The sequence below is a fragment of the Corythoichthys intestinalis genome, chromosome 8, assembly GCF_030265065.1.
Source record: "Corythoichthys intestinalis isolate RoL2023-P3 chromosome 8, ASM3026506v1, whole genome shotgun sequence".
Classification (NCBI taxonomy): domain Eukaryota; kingdom Metazoa; phylum Chordata; class Actinopteri; order Syngnathiformes; family Syngnathidae; genus Corythoichthys; species Corythoichthys intestinalis.
Window position 1 is genome coordinate 2,879,447 of NC_080402.1, and position 24,423 is coordinate 2,903,869.

The window sequence follows — 24,423 nt, forward strand, 5'->3', positions numbered from 1 at the left end:
GGCATTAACATTATGAACATTCTGTTAAAGCGATCCATGGATAGAAAGACTTGTAGTTCTTAAAAGATAAATGTTAGTACAAGTTATAGAAATTTTATATTAAAACCCCTCTTAATGTTTTCGTTTTAATAAAATTTGTAAAATTTTCAATCAAAAAATAAACTAGTAGCCCGCCATTGTTGATGTCAATAATTACTTACACAATGCTCATGGGTGCTGAAGCCTATAAAATCAGTCACACCCAAGCGCCAGCAGAGGGCGGCAAAACTCCATAAAACACAATTAACAAGTGGGCATGTCATTGTACTGTACTGTCATTCAAATCTGTCTGAGCAGGGCATGTGCGTTAATTGCGTCAAATATTTTAACGTGATTCATTTAAAAAATTAATTACCGCCCGTTAACCCGATAATTTTGACAGCCCTAAAATAAATGAATCAATAAGACCTTTTCTGCAACATCAAATATTAACAAAATGAGTGCTTACAGATAAAACAAACATAGCAACATAACAATATGAAAAATAAAGAATACGTATTGCACATTGTAACAACTTCTAACGATACTATTATCCATTTTCCATTTCCACTTTAAAAACGCCACGTAATTGATTATATTAATTCTAATGTTAACTCGCTGAACGACATGGCAATCCTACCTTCCAGCTCTGCACCTGTGGTGTGTTCATTATGGCTAATGCTTGCTGCTACATATCCCTTGTGAGGTGCTACAAGAAGCCAAAGTTTCCACAATTACATATTGTCGTATCACACGGTGCAAGTTGCATTTTATTCGCCATCTGGCCTTACCACTTTCGTTGTAATCCTCTGTAGTTTGAGGCAGCAAGGTCGTTGCATGAAAAAAATTAGCTATTTTTGCGCATTTTGCCGATTCTTTCACGAGTGCTTTTCTCTTTTTAATTCTTATTTTTCAGCGTCACCCTTGCTCTTTTTATCCATCCGAGCACCGAGTTAGCAGCTAATTTGGCTCAATACAGACTACAATTAGGGGGCGGAGCTGCATGCTGTATTTTTCGTCTGCACACGTGAGGATGAGTCTGGAAAAAAAATACTGTTTTTTTTTTTTTTTTTAAGACGGCCCACAGGGACAGCGGTAACAGAATGTAAGTTATACTCAGTGACACTGTCACAAATAAATAGCAAACAAAAAATGATAACAGTGTAATTTTTTTTTTTTTTTTTTTTTTAAATAAAACCCGGACCGGCCCATCTGGCCGGCCGGCCCTTCTGGAATCGTCCAGAAGCTCCCGATTAGTCACTCCGGGCCTGCTGTTCAGTATCGGCCGATACTGATACCATACCGATACCACCCCGTTTATATATATATATATATATGATTTTTGTTTTTGTTTTTTTTTCCCAAAGAGCTACATAATTGGATGTGAAATCATTGCTATCAAGGCTTTGTCAGGCTGTTGCTTACCTTTGCAAAATAGGAAAAAGACTAGTACAAAGTATAATACTGTACTAGCCCAACAGTAAGAAAGTAAAAATAAATTCATAATAATAAACTCTGAATGAACTGAGTAAACTTTTTTAAACCTCTCAAAGGCCAAACAGTACAAACCTCATGAAATTATTGTCACATTCTGCTGCTGGTTAGATTGTGTTTTGTTGTTGGGCTATTAGTGGGGGGCGTTCCTGACGTCACACCTGAATCCAATGCAGGCTCATCAACGCAGCATTTAAGCACGGGTGAGCTCAGAGAAGGCTGCCGAGATATTTGCTTTGCTGATCGCCATTTGACATCTCGCACTATAGTCTCGCTACATTTGCTTTAGTAAGCCCCTGCATTGGGTTTTTTCTGTAGTGTGCTGCACTCGTTTGTAACCTCTACCCTGTGCAGGTATTTGAGTGTTTTTATTTTGGCTTTTTGGCTCGCTGCCTATCGTCTTAGTTAACCTTCCGAGTTTGTAGTATTGAGCTCCGTCGACCTGCTGTCACGGGCTCCTTTTGATATTTCTACTATCCCGCGATCGCGTGTTATTTTTTTGTTTGCAATCATTAAACAATTGTACGTATCCCCCGCTTGTTGTCCGCTTCGAGGTCCAACCTTGTTTCCGCATTTGCGGACGCTAACAATTATAAGTAATAATAATTGACCACAGCATCCAGTCTCTATTAGCCTCCTTTTTCCGGGAGGGGGGAGTCCCTTATTTCTATTTCTGAAAGGTGGCAACCTTATTTTGCAAACAGTTCCCAAATTACTGCGGCATTTCTTTCATTAAAACACAAAAGTAAAGTAGACGTAGTGAACTGATCAGAGATTGTTGCTCCAGTCCCTCTTGCAGACTCAAACTCTTTGTGTTCGTTCACGTTTCGTCATCAAATGTTTTATCAGGTTCGAGGTATTGAAACTGGCCGATTTAACTCCACATCTCGAAACTTTCAGGCCGCAAATCTTGCATGCAGCCATTAATTGTAATCGACGGGATTTCTAGTTTGAAATATTTCCCGACCGCCGCCATGTTGGCGCCGCCAAGCGGCCTTGTCATTGGTCAGGAGTGGCTATTGGCCCGTTCTCATTGGTCTGGAGCAGGCCAATAGCGATAGCTGCTTGATGTTCACGTGTCATCACACAACACAGAGACAGAGTGTAGTGAGCGCCAGGAGAAGAAAAAAAGGCTGCGGTCAAATGTTATAAAAATGGACTGGTAAATGGTATCGGCGCCGTCTTTGTTGGTACTCGCCGATACCGATACCACCATTTCGGGCTGGATCGGCGCCCCCTGCCGATACTAGTATCGGTGCATCTTTACTTTTAATATCAAATGTCTCATGTCTTTCTATCTGTGGTACACTTTAAGAACGTGTCAATTCACAAGGCCGGTTTGAATCTTTTTCTGAAACGGCCCACTTCCTCTTCAAATTCACAAGTCATATTAAGGGTTAACTCAGAAGAAGAAGCACATTCCCTCTGGAATACTGCTTTCAAGCCATAAAAAGTCGTGTACACGATTCAAAAACAGTTCTATGCCCGAGTTGCACGCTCCTGTTTTTCTCCCCGCGGTTTCTTATGTGATTGCGAGCAAGTAATTAAGAGATTGGGGACGAATTAGCGTCGGAACGAGCTGTCAGAAAGTCGCATTTAAGTGAGGGATGCGCTGCGGCTCCGCCGTTAAAATCTAAATGATATAAATTGCCGTTTAAGTGCAGTGCCGGCTAATGTTTTGCCACAAATTAATGTGACACAAGGCAGCAATGACAATCAAGGGCTGTCTCATTCTAATTTGGTCGTGCTTAGAGCGGCTTTTGTGGCGCAGACAGCTTTACACAAATTAACACAATTGCCTTCTTTTTACGAGAGCCGCCGTAAATGTTTTTCCCCCCTTTCTCGGCCAGCTAATGAGGAAGGAAAGCGCCCGGCGTTTTGGCGTTGAGGGAAGAACAAAGACTGCTTCGGAATGACTCCCTAATGAACGACAAGAGTTGCTTTAATGGCCGGATGCTCCCCGTATGATGGGATATGGATGCGGCGGGCTTTTTGCTCATTAGAGAAATCATCGGCAGCTTCGTACGACTCGCGCGCATTCTCCGAGGACTTGATAACATTTAAGGAATTACCTAATGACGTGATGAACACGTTTAGGGACGATGGCGTACATCTGTCGTGTCGTCGCTGTACAACAGAAGCTGTTTACAGTGAAATGTTGCTCGGGAACGATTTTACTTACACTTAACTGCCAGCAGATGGCAGTCATGCAGTATTTTAGATAATAGATCAGGCCAGTTCGGAAGTCGATGTGAGAATTTTGGTTGAACTAACCCGGTACTTGTCAAATAGTGGGGCACAGCGATGCCGGGTGTGGCGGATGTGACGTCGGGGAACATACTTTTTTTGCTGTACGAGAATAAAGTGTAATTACACATGCACTCAGTGGGTGGCAGTGGGTCTCTCATGTGCACAGTATACTACTAGAGATATGTAGAGCTAAGACGAGGAAATATGACGAAGTGTGTGTAGCTTTTGGCTTTGACTTTTACCATATTGACCTGAATATAAGACGGCCCTGATTATAAGAACACCAAATTATTATTTTTTTTACAGAAAATAATTACAGTACACCCGAAACAAATGATTATAACAATATATTTGAGAGAAAAAGCATGTTATTTTGCCTCATTCAAATCTTAATATCTGAACATTTAAATATGTAAACTAAAGTGCGATCCCATTCGTAAATGAATGGCTTCTGGTTTTTGCAATGTAAATAAACCAATCTATTGTGATAAAACAACAAAATTGCAATAACTGCCTTAACCATCAAAGTGAAGTCTAACTAGTCTTGAAACAAATCTGAATAAGGAAAAACATTGCAATAAAATAATACAAACTGGTTAAACTTGAGAGTAGCTGAGATCTATCATGACAGAACATCGCTTCAATGATATCTGGCGCCATCTAGCGTCGTGAATGGGTATAATGTCTAGCTCGCGAATATAAGACCAACCCCCTCTTTTTCAGTCTTATTTCAATGCAAAAAACACAGTCTTATATTCGGGCAAATACGGTAATACCATGGGAGACGAGGGAAAACCAGTCTTTTTACTGCGTCTAAAAATGTTTGCAGCAGACAGCAGGAAGCCAAATCAATGAAGATGTGACTTAAAGTGCGTACAACAGGAGATTATTATAAATTAGCATTATTGTTGTTAATAGCAGTGTTTCCAACCAAATCAATAAAACTAAATGCAAACACTTTCAAAACAAAACATTACAACGCCACTTTAATTGAACGAATACGTAAAGCAGCAAAATTTAATTTGAATCTTTTTTCCAATCAAATTACTCCAGTTAATCAATTCATTGTTGCAGCACCACTTTTTTTCCCCTTAATATAAAAAAGGGCACAATGTTATGCAGAAGTGTACTTATAATAACAATAATTTTATTGACAAATGATACTATTTACAGTGGCGGCAGAGAGTTGGGGTTGCGCAAAATGTCCATCAAACGATTGTTTTGAGGGGCCTGCTAATTATTGTCCACTCGTCGGTTGGTCCACGTGGGGGGCCCGTTTATACTCATCGCACCCGGGCCCTGTTCACATTTGTCCCACCACTGCACAGTACCATGCATCCTGGGATTTGCCTATATACTTTTTTTTTTTTCACCAAAAATGACCTAAGAATTTTTCCTTCCAGGCTCTGGAAAGCGAGTTTGTGTCGTGCCAGCTCCACCAGTGGATCGACCTGATCTTCGGCTACAAGCAGCAAGGCCCTGAGGCCACCAGAGCTCTTAACGTCTTCTACTATCTCACCTATGAAGGCGCCGTCAACCTCAGCTCCATCGGCGACCCCGTGCTCAGAGAGGTAAGTGTGATTATATTTAATGCAAAAAATCAGCCCCCCAAGATTATAATTTTCAAAAAATAATTCAGCCCCCAAAGGAAGTTTGACTTGGCAACATGAAATTTGGTAGGCATGTCTATCATGAGTAAACCCAACAAGCAAGTTTCAAGAACCCATACCTGAAAAGACACAGGAAGTCTGCCATTTTGGCTTTAAGGAACATTTTTGAACTTGTATTGGTTTCTAAAATATTTACAAAATCCAGCCCCTGGAACCAGTTTTATTTAGCAACATGAGATTTGGTAGGCATGTCTATCATGAGTAAACCCACAAAAAAGTCTCAGGAAACCTTACCTGAAAAGACACAGGTAGTCTGCTATTTTGTTGTAAAGCGACCATTTGCTCCTGTACTGGGCACCAGAATTCTTACAAAACTCAGCCCCTGGAACCAGTTTAATTTAGCAACATGAGATTTGGTTGGCATGTATATCATGAGTAAACCCACAAAAAAGTCTTGAGAACCGCTACATGAAAAGACACGGGAAGTCTGCCATATTGGTGTAAAGAGAGCATTTTGAACCTATATTGGCTTCCAGAATTCTTACAAAATCCAGCCCCTGAAACCAGTTTAACTTAGCAACATGAGATTTGGTAGGGATGTCTACCATGAGTAAACCCACAAAAAAGTCTCAAGAAACCATACCTGAAAAGTCGTAGCTAGTCTGCCATTTTGGTTTTAAAGGGACAATTTTGCACCTGTATTGGCTTCCAGAATTCTTACAAAATCCAGCCCCTGAAACCAGTTTAACTTAGCAACTTGAGATTTGGTAGGGATGTCTACCATGAGTAAACCCACAAAAAAGTCTCAAGAAACCATACCTGAAAAGTCATAGCTAGTCTGCCATTTTGGTTTTAAAGGGACAATTTTGCACCTGTATTGGCTTCCAGAATTCTTACAAAATCCAGCCCCTGAAACCAGTTTAACTCAGCAACATAAAATTTGATAGGCAGGTCTATCATGAGTAAACCCACAAAAAAGTCTCAAGAACTCATACCTGAAAAGACACACTTAGTCTGCCATTTTGGTTTAAATCTGCAAATTTAAAGCTGTATTGGCCTCCAGAATTCTTAAAAAATTCAGCCCCTGAAACCAGTTTAACTTAGCAACGTGAAATTTGGTATGCATGTCTATCATCAGTAAACCTACAAAAATGTCTCAAGAATCTATCCGTAAAAAGACACAGTTAGTCTGCCATTTTGGTTTAAGTGGTCAATTTAAAACCTGTATTGGTCCTCAAAATTCTTTAAAAATTCAGCACCTTAAACCAGTTTAACGTGGCAACATGAGATTTGGTTAACATGTCTGTCATGAGTAAACCTACAAAAAAGTCTCAAGAACTCATACCAGAAAAGACACACCTAGTCTGCCATTTTGGTGTAAAGTGACCATTTTGCACCTATATAGGCCTCCAGAATTCTTCCAAAATTCAGCCCCAGAAACCAGTTTAACTTAGCAACATGAGATTTGGTAGGCATGTCTATAATGAGTAAACCCACAAAAAAGTCTAAGAAACCATACCTGAAAAGTCATAGCTAGTCTGCCATTTTGGTTTAAAGGGACAATTTTGCACCTGTACTGGCCTCCAGAATTCTTACAAAATCCAGCCTCTGAAACCAGTTTAACTCTGCAACATAAAATTTGGTAGGCAGGTCTATCACGAGTAAACCCACAAAAAAGTCTCAAGAACTCATACCTGAAAAGACACACTTAGTCTACCATTTTGGTTTAAATGTGCAAATTTAAAACTGTATTGGCCTCCAGAATTCTTAAAAAATTCAGCCCCTGAAACCAGTTTAACTTAGCAACATGAGATTTGGTAGGCATGTCTATCAAGAGTAAACCCACAAAAAAGTCTCAAGAAACCATACCTGAAAAGTCATAGCTAGTCCGCCATTTTGGTTTAAAGGGACAATTTTGCACCTGTATTGGCCTCCAGAATTCTTACAAAATCCAGCCCCTGAAACCAGTTTAACTCAGCAACATAAAATTTGGTAGGCAGGTCTATCATGAGTAAACCCACAAAAAAGTCTCAAGAACTCATACCTGAAAAGACACACTTAGTCTGCCATTTTGGTTTAAATGTGCAAATTTAAAACTGTATTGGCCTCCAGAATTCTTAAAAAATTCAGCCCCTGAAACCAGTTTAACTTAGCAACGTGAAATTTGGTATACATGTCTATCATCAGTAAACCTACAAAAATGTCTCAAGAATCCATCCGCAGAAAGACACAGCTAGTCTGCCATTTTGGTTTAAATGGTCCATTTAAAAACTGTATTGGTCCTGAAAATTCTTTAAAAAGTCAGCCCCTTCAACCAGTTTAACGTTGCAGCATGAGATTTGGTTAACATGTCTGGGATGAGTAAACATACAAAAAAAGTCTCAAGAACTCATACATGAAAAGACACACCTAGTGTGCCATTTTGGTTTAAAGCGACCATTTTGCACCTATATTGGCCTCCAGAATTCTTACAAAATTCAGCCCCTGAAACCAGTTTAACTCAGCAACATAAAATTTGGTAGTCAGGTCTATCATGAGTAAACCCACAAAAAAGTCTCAAGAAACCATACCTGAATAGACACACAAAACCTGCCATTTTGGTTTAAAGCTGCCTTTTAACATCAATTTTATCTCTTTCCATTGATCCTTTAACAATGGACCCTTGAAACTTACAAATTGACAACGCCGTTTTGAGGTTGTTTTTTTTTTTGTGTTATTGCCTATATTTAACTAGTTCCTATGTAAACCCCAAAACTGAAGTCAACCCCACTGAGTCAGAAGTTGATCAAACATCTGTCAAGTAACCAATTTTCCTGCCTCATAAAGTCTTCAGTTACATTACACGAAGAGCGTGCTGAGTCAGCTGTAAGTAAGCACACATGTACATTAGGGCAAATGGATGCATAATGTGATTATTATAAAAGCATGTGTCCCTTCCATGCATCTGAACTGCCATTAGTCGTGTTGCTAAATCGGTTGCACGCGTGAACAATGCAGGCTGCCGATATTGCTGAGCAAAGCACTCGCTTGCAGGTCTTTCTCACCGTTCATTTATTATTCATGGTCTCAGTTCTGAACACGCACGCCCGAAAGCGATGCGCAGCGGACGCAGCAAAGAAAAACACAGCCCGACAAACAACTTCCTGACAAGTTCACCAATCTGCGAGCCGGTAGAGAGCTAGTGGATGTTCTCGATCGGATCTTTTTTTTGGGGGAGCTATGGAAATTGGAACGGTGCGAATCAGTGAAAAAAAAAAACATAGGAAAACGGGGGGATTAGGAATATTATATGTGGAGAGCTTCAAACACCAACATCCTCTGCCAGCATTTCAAGTCGAAATGCATCGAGATCAATCGCCTGTTTACAAGGAGACTGTCTTCCGATGCCCTTCATGCTCAGTGACTGCAGCCTGCCGGGCACCAGGGGTGGATCTTTGATTTATCACCTCATTCACCCTAATTCCCATCCAGATGTGCTTTGGCCTTATAGCTGCACGCACACACACATACACGCGTGTGCACATGCAGATTCATGACCGTGCCGCGGCGGTCATTTGCACACATGCCCAGGCCGAGCCCATTATCCACTCCTTTGGTTTACACACACTCTGCGGTAATGGATCGCTGCTTCTTCATTATTTTTTCGGCTCATAAATACATGCGCGCCTTTGAGTTACCGTCGAGTGGATTCTGCCGGTTGTTTAGTCCGAATTGTGCTTGGGTAGGAGATGAAAGCTCATCTTTCTTTGCTATTGACAGTCGAAATGGATTGGATGTCAATTGGGTGTCAATGACATCGACATACTTTAGAGCCAGTTGAATGTCAATGGGCTGTATTGTTAGGTTTTTGGTCAAAAAATACCAACCACATAGGTTTTTTGCCATTAAAAATTTATGGGAAATTTAGTTGTACATGGCAGTCAATGGCATGGACGTGCATGGCTGTCAATGGCATCGACCTACTTTGTTGCCAGTTGAATGTCAATGGGCTGTAATGGTAAGTTTTTGGTCAAAAATCACAAGCACACAGGTTTTTCTCCTATTGAAAATGAATGGGAAATTTGGATGTACATGGCAGTCAATGGCATCGACTTACTTTGGTGCCAGTTGAATTTCAATGGGCTGTAATAGTAAGTTTTTGGACAAAAATCACAACCTCACAGGTTTTTCTGCCATTGATAATGAATGGGAAATTTAGATGTACATGGAAGTCAATGAATGGCATGGATGTGTATGGCTGTCAATGGCATCGACTTACTTTGGCGCCAGTTGAATTTCAATGGGCTGTAATAGTAAGTTTTGGGTCAAAAATCACAACCACACAGGTTTTTCTGCCATTGAAAATGAATGGAAATTTTGGATGTGCATGGCAGCCAATGGCATCGACTTACTTTGGCGCCAGTTGAATGTCAATGGGCTGTAATAGTAAATTTTTGGTCAAAAATCACAACCACACAGGTTTTTCTCCCATTGAAAATGAATGGGAAATTTGAATGTACATGGCAGTCAATGGCATCGACTTACTTTGGTGCCAGTTGAATTTCAATGGGCTGTAATAGTAAGTTTTTGGTCAAAAATCACAACCTCACAGGTTTTTCTGCCATTGATAATGAATGGGAAATTTAGATGTACATGGAAGTCAATGAATGGCATGGATGTGTATGGCTGTCAATGGCATCGACTTACTTTGGCGCCAGTTGAATTTCAATGGGCTGTAATAGTAAGTTTTGGGTCAAAAATCACAACCACACAGGTTTTTCTGCCATTGAAAATGAATGGAAATTTTGGATGTGCATGGCAGCCAATGGCATCGACTTACTTTGGCGCCAGTTGAATGTCAATGGGCTGTAATAGTAAATTTTTGGTCAAAAATCACAACCACACAGGTTTTTCTCCCATTGAAAATGAATGGGAAATTTGAATGTACATGGCAGTCAATGGCATCGACTTACTTTGGTGCCAGTTGAATTTCAATGGGCTGTAATAGTAAGTTTTTGGTCAAAAATCACAACCTCACAGGTTTTTCTGCCATTGAAAATGAATGGAAAATTTGGATATGCATGGCAGCCAATGGCATCGACTTACTTTGCCGCCAGTTGAATGTCAATGGGTTGTTATAGTAAATTTTTGGTCAAAAATCACAACCACACAGGTTATTCTCCCATTGAAAATGAATGGGAAATTTGGATGTACATGGCAGTCAATGGCATGGACGTGCATGTCTGTCTATGGCATCGACTTACTTTGGCGCTAGTTGAATTTCAATGGGCTGTAATTGTAAGTTTTTGGTCAAAAATCACAACCACACAGTTTTTTCTGCCATTGAAAATGAATGGAAAATTTAGATGTGCATGGCAGTCAATGGCATCGACTTACTTTGGCGCCAATTGAATGTCAATGGGCTGTAATAGTAAATTTTTCGTCAAAAATCACAACCACACAGGTTTTTCTCCCATTAAAAATGAATGGGAAATTTGGATGTACATGGCAGTCAATGGCATGGACGTGCATGTCTGTCTATGGCATCGACTTACTTAGGCGCTAGTTGAATTTCAGTGGGCTGTAATGGTATGTTTTTGGTCAAAAATCACAACCACACAGGTTTTTCTGGCTTTGAAAATGAATTGGAAAATTGGACGTACATGGCAGTCAATGGCATTGACTTACTTTGGCGCCAGTTTAATGTCAATAGGCTGTCATTGTAAAAGGTGAAAAATCACAAGAACCTATTTTTCCTGCCATTAATAATTAATGGACGTACATGGCTGTCAATTGGATCCCATGAGAAACGAATGGGACTGTTGTTGGTGAATTTTGGGGGAACCGTGAATTTTTGGCAAATTCTGTAGAAAAACTTTATGCCCCTTACCATCCTGGAATTTTTAATGTGTAAATTATGCGATTTGCTCACCGCGCAGCCCAAAACTTTTGACCGAGCGTCACCGTTCGAAGATGAAAATGACCAGAATTTTCGCATGACGCAGGGAATTTTTCAAATGAAACCCCAAAAGTTTCCGTTCGCCTGCAACCGCGGGTTTTTTGGGGAAAATAAAAATTCGAAATGTATCTAGTCCTACAATTTTTGACCAAATCTCACAATTTACACATAAAAAATTCCATGTCGGTAAGTGGCATAAAAATTTTCTACAGAATTTGCTAAAAATTTTACGGTTCCCCCAAAATTCACCAAAAACAGTCCCATTAGTTTCTAATTGGATCCCATTGACAGCCATGTACGTCCAAATTTCCCATTCATTTTCAATGGCAGAAAAACAGGTCGTAGTGATTTTTGACCATTTACCATGACAGCCCATTGACATTCAACTGACGCCCAAGTAAGTCGATGCCATTAACAGCCATGCACATCCATGCCATTGACGGCCATGTACGTCCAAATTTCCCGTTCATTTTCAATGGCAGAAAAACCTGTGTGGTTGTGATTCTTGACTAAAAACTTACCATTACAGCCCATTGACATTCAAGTGGCGCCCAAGTAACTCGATGCCATTGACGGCCATGGATGTCCATGCCATTGACGGCCACGTACGTCCAAATTTCCCATTCGTTTTCAATGGCAGAAACTCCTGTGGGGTTGTGATTTTTTGACCAAAAACTTACCATGACAGCTTATTGACATTTAACTGGCGCCCAAGTAAGTCGATGCCATTGCCAGATCTGTCTTAGATCTGTATTTACCCTAGCAAAGCCCCATCGTAATTTTTCCAGAAATTGCAGTTTATAATTATTAATGATTATACCCTTCGATTGGATGGCAACCGATTCAGGGTATGCCCTACCTACTGCCCATAGTTAGCTGGAATAGGCCCCAGCACCCCCGCGACACTCGTGAGGATAAGCGGTTCAGAAATTGAATGAATGAATAACTTCATGAAGCCTGTGATCCATTGCTATTAGCAAACAATTCAAGCAAAGTCACTCCCCAGACTTAAAACCTGCAGTGTATTTATAAATAGAAACTACATGGGTTTTTTGGTCTATGGGGCTCAGAAAAGGAATGAATATTAATTCTATTTTTTCTTTGAAATAATATTTTTTATAATTAGAAATAATTTAAAGTGGATTGGACATCTAGCACCGTCAATAATTGCCCATTATTATTATTTTTTTTTAAATCACTAATCGTGCATCAAAAGGTTAAGTATTATTATTATTTCTTTAATCACTAATCGTGCGTGAAAGAGTTAAAAAAAATATACAAATAAAAATAAATCTTCAGAATTTATTATCATTGAATATTATGGAACGATGTAACAGTACCAAATATCTTATATTGATTAATTACAAAAATAATTAGTCTACTTTTATCGAGCTTTACTTTTTAGAGGCTCAAGGTTAAATAATTTAAAAAGGAAATTAAAAATAAAATCGTAGTCGCTGTATGAAAAGTGTAATTATTGAAATCAATAAAACTGGAAAAAACCAACTAAAATCTGGATTTTTATTATTAAACAATGTTACGCAAATTCAGCAAAAGAACATGACGTTTGATTTTCACATAAAGAATTTTCAAATCTCACCAAATACATGACAAAAATCATCTTTGCATTCCAATTTCTTTAATGAACCGCTCTTTTCTTTTTTCCCCCCCTCCGACTGATTTGTCGCTCTGGATTAGCATAAATTTGTCATGTTTGACATGCCGATCCGTCTTGTCGAGTGGCAGCGTAAATCAAGCCACGTCGTCTGCGACGGCGTCGCCGCCATTTAAATGTATAGAATATAGAAAAGCCTCATCAGACATGGGCCAGCGCCCCTAAAAGAGATTGGCCTCGCCGCCCCTGACTTGGCACCGTATAATCACCTGCGTAGAAGACGGGGCGCTCCGACCGACAAGCTGTAATGAAGACAGTTTGAGCGGATTGTTTCAACCGCTTGGTCTTATTTAATCTATTTAAAATAAATAAATAAAAAGATATATGGGGTGGCGTGGCTCAGTGGTAGAGTAGTTGTCCCCCAACCCAGAGGTTGTGGGTTCGATTCTTCGCCCTGATGAACTCGCCTAAGTATCCTTGAGCAAGATACTGAACCCAACATTGCTTTGCTGTGTCACCAGTAGGTGAATGGCGAGATAGTGTAAAGCGCTTTGAGCGCCTTGAAAGGTGGAAAAGCGCTATATAAGTATAACACCATTTAACACCATTTACCATATACAGGAATCCCTCGTTTTTCGCGGTTAATGGGGACCAGAACCTAAGGCCGTTCCTGACCAATTTGGTAACCGAGGCAACATACAGTGGGGCAAATAAGTATTTTTAGTCAACCACTAATTGTGCAAGGTCTGCCACTTGAAAATATTAGAGAGGCCTGTAATTGTCAACATGGTAAAACCTCAACCATGAGAGACAGAATGTGGGAAAAAAACAGCAAATCACATTGTTTGATTTTTAAAGAATTTACAGTGCCTTGCAAAAGTATTCGGTCCCCTTGAATCTTGCAACCTTTGGCCACATTTCAGGCTTCAAACATAAAGATATGAAATTTAATTTTTTTGTCAAGAATCAACAACAAGTGGGACACAATTGTGAAGTGGAACAACATTTATTGGATAATTTAAACTTTTTTTAACAAATAAAAAACTGAAAAGTGGGGCGTGCAATATTATTCGGCCCCTTTACTTTCAGTGCAGCAAACTCACTCCAGAAGTTCAGTGAGGATCTCTGAATGATCCAATGTTGTCCTAAATGACCGATGATGATAAATAGAATCCACCTGTGTGTAATCAAGTCTTGGTATAAATGCACCTGCTCTGTGATAGTCTCAGGGTTCTGTTTAAAGTGCAGAGAGAATTATGAAAACCAAGGAACACACCAGGCAGGTCCGAGATACTGTTGTGGAGAAGTTTAAAGCCGGATTTGGATACAAAAAGATTTCCCAAGCTTTAAACATCTCAAGGAGCACTGTGCAAGCCATCATATTGAAATGGAAGGCGCATCAGACCACTGCAAATCTACCAAGACCCGGCCGTCCTTCCAAACTTTCTTCTCAAACAAGGAGAAAACTGATCAGAGATGCAGCCAAGAGGCCCATGATCACTCTGGATGAACTGCAGAGATCTACAGCTGAGGTGGGAGAGTCTGTCCATAGGACAACAATCAGTCGTACACTGCACAAATCTGGCCTTTATGGAAGAGTGGCAAGAAGAAAGCCATTTCTCAAAGATATCCATAAAAAGTCTCGTTTAAAGTTTGCCACAAGCCACCTGGGAGACACACCAAACATGTGGAAGAAGGTGCTCTGGTCAGATGAAACCAAAATTGAACTTTTTGGCCACAATGCAAAACGATATGTTTGGCGCAAAAGCAACACAGCTCATCACCCTGAACACACCATCCCCACTGTCAAACATGGTGGTGGCAGCATCATGGTTTGGGCCTGCTTTTCTTCAGCAGGAAGATGGTTAAAATTGACGGGAAGATAGATGCAGCCAAATACAGGAACATTCTGGAAGAAAACCTGTTGGTATCTGCACAAGACCTGAGACTGGGACGGAGATTTATCTTCCAACAGGACAATGATCCAAAACATAAAGCCAAATCTACAATGGAATGGTTCAAAAATAAAGGTATCCAGGTGTTAGAATGGCCAAGTCAAAGTCCAGACCTGAATCCAATGGAGAATCTGTGGAAAGAGCTGAAGACTGCTGTTCACAAACACTCTCCATCCAACCTCACTGAGCTCGAGCTGTTTTGCAAGGAAGAATGGGCAAGAATGTCAGTCTCTCGATGTGCAAAACTGATAGAAACATACCCCAAGCGACTTGCAGCTGTAATTGGAGCAAAAGGTGGCGCTACAAAGTATTAACGCAAGGGGGCCGAATAATACTGCACGCCCCACTTTTCAGTTTTTTATTTGTTAAAAAAGTTTAAATTATCCAATAAATGTTGTTCCACTTCACGATTGTGTCCCACTTGTTGTTGATTCTTGACAAAAAATTAAAATTTTATATCTTTATGTTTGAAGCCTGAAATGTGGCGAAAGGTGGCAAGGTTCAAGGGGGCCGAATACTTTTGCAAGGCACTGTATTTGCAAATCATGGTGGAAAATAAGTATTTGGTCAATACCAAAAGTTCATCTCAATACTTTGTTATGTACCCTTTGTTGGCAGTAACAGAGGCCAAACGTTTTCTGTAACTCTTCACAAGCTTTTCAAACACTGTTGCTGGTATTTTGGCCCATTCCTCCATGCAGATCTCCTCTAGAGCAGTGATGTTTTGGGGCTGTCGTTGGGCAACACGGACTTTCAACTCCCTCCGCAGATTTTCTATGGGGTTGAGACCTGGAGACTGGCTAGGCCACTCCAGGACCTTGAAATGGTTCTTAAGAAGCTACTCCTTTGTTGCCCTGGCTGTGTGTTTTTATAGCATAGATTTTACAGATTTTATAGCATTTAAGCTAGCTTTGAGTTACGTCGCCATCATCAGAATGAATCTCTGTTGTAACTCGAGGAGTCTCTGTAAATCACAAACCCAAATGGGAACAGCTTGTTACAGCGCCACCTGTTATTTTAAGTTTCCCTCTCCGGCCCGCAAATGACTGTTGACATGAATATACTTTGTCAAAAAGAAAAAAAGACCTAGCCCTACAATAACATCTTTGGACACGGCCTGCCAGACTCCCGAAAAATGACTTCATCAAACAGCAAGAGTTACTGTAAACTACCCAAAGACTAAATAAACACACATTGGAATTTTTTTTTTCATTACTTTTTATAAGCATCCGCCGAATTAAGCCGAATTTGCAATCCAGACAAGTTTCAGGATTTTCCCGTAATCACCAGGCAAGCCCTGCAAAATGGTGAGCAGTTGAAGGCGGCTGCGTGTTTCTCTTTATTTGGTCAGAGGCAACACAGATGTGCATTAATGCAGCAGAGGCAAGACAGGAAGTAATCATGCTTCTGCAGCGGTCTCGGGAACATTCCCAATCTGGCCTGAGATATTCCAAACTCCCTAAGATGGAAAACACACCAGATTCTGTCCGTTGATGTCCTTAGGTCTTGACATTTACAACATGATTCTCAAGTATTGCCAGAAAAAAAAAATCTATAAGAATGAGGATATCAAAATGAGGGTCAGTGTGATTCTTTGAGAAAAAAAAAAATCATATATTAATAATAATTTTCAATACAACAACAATAATTTTCTGACTATAAACTGCTACTTTTGTCCCTCATTTTGAATCCTGTAGCATATTAGTTGACTTATTTGGGTTAATAGGTAACACTTTATTTGACAACGGCTTCATAAAGACTGTCATAACACCGTCATAATTATGACATGACAGTATCATGGTTATTAATGAATGCTTATGACAGATGTCATTAAGTGTCATCCGGCAAATTATGTCACTAACTCCATTTATATCCAGCTCGGATCTTTTAAATCCATTCAAAATTGAGATAATTTGCCGGATCACACAAAATGACATCTGTTATAATCATTAATTAATGCTCATGGCAGTGTCATGTCATAATTATAATGGTCTTATGACAGTCTTATGACGCCACTGTCAAATAAAGTGTTACCAAATACCATAACTAGCAATTAATGAAACAGCTAGAACAGTAACTGAAGAAATAATTGGCGCAGTACATGAATTTTGATTGTTATCTACATCTGTAGCGCTGCAGTGCATGTCAGGAGGCATGTTGGATGACAACAGTGGCTTATTTGTTGATTTATTTGGGTTAATAGGTAAAACTTTGACAGTGGCGTCATAACTGTCATAAGAACGTCATAATTATTACATGGCAATGTCATTTGCATTAATGAATGCTTATGGCAGATCCACCTACCGCCCTATTACTGTGGCTGCCAGGTCCCCGACTGGCAGCCATTACCCAGCACCGTGATGGGATTGTGTGGGGAGGGTAGTGCTCTGGATGCAATAAAATAGGAGAGCCCAGCTTAGGGCAGTGGGACAACCGCATGGAGGTTCTATCCAGCTGCCCGTCCCACCACCCCTTGCCGAAGGTGCGAGAATGTCGGGGCCCGCCGTGAGGAGGCAACCGTGATGTCACACCCGCAAGGATACAAAATCATCTCTAAAAGTCTGGATGTTCATCAATCGACAATCAGAGAAGTTGTCTACAAATGGAGAGAGTTTAGCACTGTTGCTTCTCTCCCAAGGTGTGGCCGTCCACCAAAGATGATGCCAAGAGTTCAGTGCAGAATACTCAGAGATGTAAAAAAGAACCCTAGAGTGTCTGCCAAAGACTTAGCCGGAAAAGAAATCCCTGTCACAGTGCAATATCTCTGTGCACACATCAACTATATGTAAAACTATAGTCAAGAGTGGTGTTAATGGGAGGACTCCACGGAGGAAGCCACTGCGGTATTAACAAAAAAAAAAACATTGTTGCTCGTTTAAAGTTTGCAAAAAGGCACTTTGACACTCCACAGAAGTTTTGGGTCATTATTTTGTGGACTGGTGAAACCGAAGTTGAATTGTTTGGGAGTTTGGGAGTAACACACGAATGGAACAGCTCACCCACATCAACACCTCATCCCCACCGTGAAACATGGTGGAGGGATCCGTATTTAGGGCTGTTTCGCTGCCTCAGGGCCTGGACAACTTGCAATCATTAACGGAATAATTAATTCAAAGGTTTATCAGGATGTTTTGCAGGAAAACATGAGTCCGTCTGTCAGACAGTTGAAGCTAAAAAGAGGATGGATGCTGCAACAAGACAATGATCCAAAACGCAGAAGTAAATCAACTTCAGAATGGTTTCAGAACAACAAAATACATGTTCTGGAGTGGCCAAGTCAAAGTCCAGAATTGAACCCCATTGAGATGCTGTGGCATGACCTAAAGACAGCGATTCATGCCAGACATCCCAGGAATCTGACTGAACTACAGCAGTTTTGTAGAGAAGAATGGGCCAAGATTAGTCCCGATCAATGTGCCAGACTGATCTGCAGCTACAGGAAGCGTCTGGTTGAAGTTGTTGCTGCTAAAGAGGGGGCGGCAAAATATTAAATGTGATGGTTCGCTTACTTATTTTTCCCGCCCTCTGTCATTGTTTGCATACTATCCTCATTAAGATTTGAAAATCTATAAATGTCTGGGTGGTTTTGGTTCAAGCAGACACTGTTTATTCATCTGTTTGATTTTGACAAAGATCAGATTTGAAGTTGATGTTATGCATAAATGTGAGAAATTCCAAAAGTTTCAGATACTTTTTTATACCACTGTCTGTACTATATATCAATGTATGGATACATTTTTTTTTAAATGTTGTCACTGCATTCCTTTGCTGGCAAGAGAGGATCCTTATTCTATGTTTATCATTCTAGCGACTAAAAAAACAGACTTAAAAACATTATTAATCAACCCACAAGCTAGAGCATTCGAAGAATATAACGATCGTGTAGTAACACTGTTGTCACACATGGAGCAAATCTGTAAAACTGGAGTGAAACTTCCGGTTTTAACGTGTCTAGTCCTGGTGGCCTTTGAATAGTGAAAAGTGCCATCTGCTGTTAGGGTTAAGGTATTGAGAAAGCAGTTCGATCTGCAAGCAAATCAAAACTGTTTTTATTTGCAAACCACATCTTTTTCTTTTTTGAATGACACTCATTTTCAAACCATTCTTTCTTCTTTTTAGTTTTGGCTTGATTTTAACTCCATAATTTTCTCACTAACTCCATTTATGTCCAGCACGGATCTTTTACATCCATTCAAAAGTGAGATATTGTGCTGGATTAAATAATAAATTAAAATAAATTAATCAAAGTAATAAATTAAAAGGGCTGGCAAAAACAAAACTGATTTCCATAATGGAATGTGGCATCCTCATACTGACTCCAGAACGCCATCTCGACAGTGAGCAGTGTGATAATGTCCAGAGGCTGCTTGGCCGGCGTCGACTCTGACATTTATGGTCCTATACCTCTTCATTAACACCAGCTAACCAGCCTGCGTGCCGCCGCCCTCCGATTCCCTGTGTGGACGATGAATTGGTGTGTGTGTGTCAAGGGAGTGAGAAAGTGTGTTTATATGAACCGGGGTGGGTATTTGTCCACACGGTAGATGATATGAATCAATATATGGAGCATGTATGGAATATAATTTCGAGGGCTATCAGGGAATGACTCTGTGTTTGCTGTCTTTCCAGGCTGTGGAGTCTCAAATCCAAAGTTTCGGGCAGACGCCGTGCCAGCTGCTCATTGAGCCACACACGCCTCGTAGCTCGGCCATGCAAGTGGTAAGTGCCTGTCGTAAACGGTAATTATTTTGGTCTGAAGTGGCCATGCTAGGTCCAAAAAATTTAGAGGAAAAAATTAGCCCACCAACACTGGTTTTCTTGAACATGAAATTTGGTGGATACATCTATTGTGAAGGGATGCACAAAATAGTATCATGGACAAATGCCTGAATTCATACACAAAGTTAGCCATTTTTGCTTGCTATTGGAAAATTTCATAAAAACAGGCCTGGAAAGTTAGAAAAAAAAATCAGCCCCCAAAACTGGTTTTACTGAAAAACATAAAATTTGATAGAGACGTCTATTGTGATAGCACGCACAAAAAAGTCTCAAGGACCCATTCTTAGAACTAAACAGGAAGTCTACCATTTTGGCTTGTTGTTAGCAAATTTCATGAAAACGGGCCTGGAAAACTAGAAAAAAAAAATCAGTCCCCAACACCAGTTTTACCAATCAACATGAAATTTGGTGGACACATCTATTGTGACAGTACCCACAAAAAACTCTCAAAGACCCATACCTAAAACTGAACCCGAAGTCATGTATTTTGGCTTGTTGGTAGCAAATTTCATAAGAACAGGCCTGGAAAATGAGAAAAAAATCATCCCTCAAAACCAGTTTTACTGAACAACATGAAATTTGGTGGACACGTCTATTGTGACAGTTCGCACAAAAAAAGTCTAAGGAGTCATACCTAAAACTGAACAGGAAGTCAGCTGTTATGACTTGTTGGTGGCAAATTACATGAAAATGGGCCTGGAAAACTAGAAAAATGAATCAGCCCCCAACACCAGTTTTACCAAACAACATGAAATTTGGTGGACACATCTATTGTGACAGTACCAACAAAAAAGTGTCAAGGACCCATACCTAAAACTGAACCGGAAGTCATCTATTTAGGCTTGTTGGTAGCAAATTTCATAAAAACTGGTATTGAAAGTTGGAAGAAAAAAAAAATCAGCCCCCCACACCAGTTTTACCGCACAACATGAAATTTGGTGGAGACGTCTATTGTGATAGTACGCACAAAAAGGTCTCAAGGACACATACCTAAAACTGAACCGGAAGTCATTTATTTTGGCTTGTTGGTAGCAAATTTCATGAAAACGGGCCTCGAAAATTAGAAAAAAAATATCAGCCCCCAACACCAGTTTTACTGAAAAACATGAAATTTGGTGGACACATCTATTGTGATAGTAATCAAAAAAAGTCTCAAGAACCCATACCTAAAACTGAACAGGAAGTCATCTGTTTTGGCTTGTTGGTGGCAAATTTCACAAAAACGGGCCTGGAAAGTTGGGGGGAAAAAATCAGCCCCCCCATACCAATTTTACCAAACAACATGGAATTCGGTGGACACGTTTATTGTGACAGTACGCACAAAAAAGTCTCAAGGAGCCATACTTAAAACTGAACCTGAAGTCATCTATTTTTGCCAGTTGGTGGCAAATTTCATGAAAATAAGCCTCGAAAGTTAGAAAAAAAATCAGTCCCCCACGCCACTTTTACTGAACAACATGAATTTGGTGGACACGTTTATTGTGACGGTACGCGCAAAAAAAGGTTAAGGACCCATACCTAAATCTGAACAGGAAGTCATCTGTTTTGGCTTGTTGGTCGCAGATTTCATAAAAACAGACCAGGAAAATTAGGGAAAAAATCAGCCCCGAAATCGCTTTTACCAATCAACATGAAATTTGGTGGACACATCTATTGTGACAGTACGCACAAAAAAGTCTCAAAGACCCATACCTAAAACTGAACCGGAAGTCATCTATTTTGGCTTGTTGGTGGCAAATTTCATGAAAACGTGCCAGGAAATCTAGAAAAAAATCAGCCCCCCACACCAGTTTTACCGAACAATATAAAATTTGGTGGACACGTCTATTGTAACAGTACGCACAAGAAAGTCTCAAGGACCCATACCTAAAACTGAACAGGAAGTCGTCTGTTTTGGCTTGTTGGTAGGAAATTTCATCAAAACGGGCCTGGGAAACTAGAAACAAAATCAGCCCCCCCACACCAGTTCTACCAATCAACATGAAATTTGGTGGGCACATCTATTTTGACAGTACGCTTAAAAAAAGTCTCAAGGACCCATACCTAAAACTGAACCGAAAGTCATCTATTTGGGCGGCAAATTATATGAAAACGGGCCTGGAAAGTTAGGGAAAAAAATCAGCCCCCAAAACTGGTTTTACTGAACAACATGAAATTTGGTGGACACGTCTATTGTAATAGCACGCACAAAAAAGTCTCAAGGACCCATACTTAGAACTGAACAGGAAGTCTGCCATTTTGGCTTGTTGTTAGCAAATTTCATGAAAACGGGCCTGGAAAACTAGAAAAAAAAGCAGCCCCCAACAGCAGTTTTACCAATCAACATGAAATTTGGTGGGTACATCTATTCTGACATTACGCACAAAAAAGTCTCAAGAACCCATACCTAAAACTGAACCGGAAGTCATCTATTTTGGCTTGTTGGTGGCAAATTACATGAAAACGGGCCTGGAAAGTTGGGAAAAAAATCAGCCCCCCCACACCGGTTTTACCAAACGAGAAGGAATTTGGTGGACACGTCTGTTGTGACAGGACACACAAAAAAGTCTCAAGGACTAATGCCTGAAATTGAACAGAAAGTTAGCCATTTTGGTGTGCTAGTGGGGAATTATATGAAACGTCTAGAAAGTTAGAAATAATAAAAATCAGCCCCCAAACACCAGTTTCACCAAATGACATGGAATTTGGTGGACATGTCTATCTTAACAAGATGATAAGATGCACAAAAAAGTTTCAAAGACGCATGCCTGATCATGAAATTTGTGGCTTAAGGAAGCCGTTTTGGGTGAATTTCTTGGGCTCTTGGCCGAACTCCTTAAAATTTGTGTTGCCAATGGGAAGAAGATTAAGATTGAATTAGATTCAAAAGTGGCAAAGCACCATTTTCAGTTCAAATATGATCAAGTGAACAACCACAACCTTTAATAAGCTTCACATAGCCAAATTGAGCATGTGCTTGCGAGTCACATTTCCCAGCAAAAAAAAAAGCCTAAAGCAAAGCCACTTTTTAAGGAGCAAAAGTGAGGCCGCCCGCGATGGCCTCCGAAGCCCCTTGAGTCCTTATTAGCGCGGTGTCCCCGCGGTGCCGACAGCTGCCCGCGGACCGCCACACTCGCGCATTTCCACGCACACCCGGCGCTTCACATGAGCGCTAATTCAAAAGAGATGTGTGCGAAACTAAGATTCTTTACCCACTCGAGCCTTTTAACCTCCGACGTGTTGTAAAGAGTGTCGGCATGTGAGCCGCCACTAATGGGACTGTCAGTGCGTCCGCTTGGCTGTCTCTCACAAAAACACACGTTTACTTGTCTCTTTGATGTTCAACGGGGAACTGCCCTACCTTCTTTTAACACGGAAGGGGGCTAAATGCTGCTTCGTGAGTGTTATGGATTTGTAGAAAACGATAAGAAATTAAGTGATGAGCAAGCCTTTGCATCTCAAAGTCCTCAGAAAGTTGATTGATTGATGATTTTATCTTTTACTGTCATTTATTTATGATGGCATTTTTCTATATTTTAATGGCAATTGTGTGTTTGTGACGCCATTTAGGACCTTTATGACGATTTAGGGCTGGGGTATCAGGGGCGGATCCACCAGGGTGGCATGATATATAACCCCAGTTGCCACCCGAGTCGGCACCGGTGAAAATGTTTTTTAAAAAACCTGTCAATCTGACATTAGTGCCATCAAATTAAGTAGTGGTGTCAGTGAGGATTCTAATAATTATATAAAAAAAGCTAATTTTCTCTGTTTACAAACAATTGGACTTGAGTCACAGGACTCGAGTCAACTCACGTCGCAAATTTGATGTCTTGCAACTTGACCCGGACTTGAAGGGGAAAAAAAACTCGTGAGACAATGACTCAAGACTCAACTCGACTTGTGAGGCAATAACTTAAGACTCAACTCATGAGACAACACTCGAGACTCGACACAACTTGACTAGTGAGACAATGACTCTGGACTCTTGACTCGACTTAACTCGACTTGTGAGACAATAACTCGAGACTCAACTCGACTTGTGAGGCAATGACTCGAGACTCGACTCAACTTGACTCGTGAGACAATGACTCGAGACTTGACTCGAGACTTGACTCGTGAGACAATGACTCAAGACTAAACTTGACTAGTGAGACAACACTCGAGACTCGACACAACTTGACTAGTGAGACAATGACTCTGGACTCTTGACTCGACTTAACTCGACTTGTGAGACAATGACTCGAGACTCAACTCGACTTGTGAGGCAATGACTCGAGACTCGACACAACTTGACTCGTGAGACAATGACTCGAGACTTGACCAGACTTGATTCGACTTGACTCGTGAGACAATGACTCAAGACTCAACTCAACTCGACTTGTGAGGCAATGACTCGAGACTCGACTCAACTTGACTCGTGAGACAATGACTCGAGACTTGACCCGAGACTCGACTCGAGACTCGACTCGAGACTCGACTCGAGACTTGACTCGTGAGACAGTGACTCAAGACTCAACTTGACTAGTGAGACAATGACTCTGGACTCTTGACTCGACTTAACTCGACTTGTGAGACAATGACTCGAGACTCGACACAACTTGACTCGTGAGACAATGACTCGAGACTTGACCAGACTTGATTCGACTTGACTCGTGAGACAATGACTCAAGACTCAACTCAACTCGACTTGTGAGGCAATAACTCAAGACTTGACTCGTGAGACAATACTCGAGACTCAACTTGACTAGTGAGACAATGACTCTGGACTCTTGACTCGACTTA

At 40.6% G+C, this 24,423-nt stretch overlaps 1 protein-coding gene across 7 annotated transcripts in view; it reads left to right on the forward strand.

Annotated features, from left to right (window-relative positions):
• lrba (LPS-responsive vesicle trafficking, beach and anchor containing) overlaps positions 1 to 24,423 on the forward strand; it is a 442,809-nt gene that overhangs the window by 366,110 nt on the left and 52,276 nt on the right. For all 7 annotated transcript variants that reach the window (XM_057842680.1, XM_057842682.1, XM_057842684.1 and 4 more), the window contains 2 exons: positions 5,166 to 5,333; positions 19,510 to 19,599. In XM_057842680.1, coding sequence (XP_057698663.1) covers positions 5,166 to 5,333; positions 19,510 to 19,599 — 258 coding nt within the window. The remainder of the gene's footprint in view (positions 1 to 5,165; positions 5,334 to 19,509; positions 19,600 to 24,423) is intronic.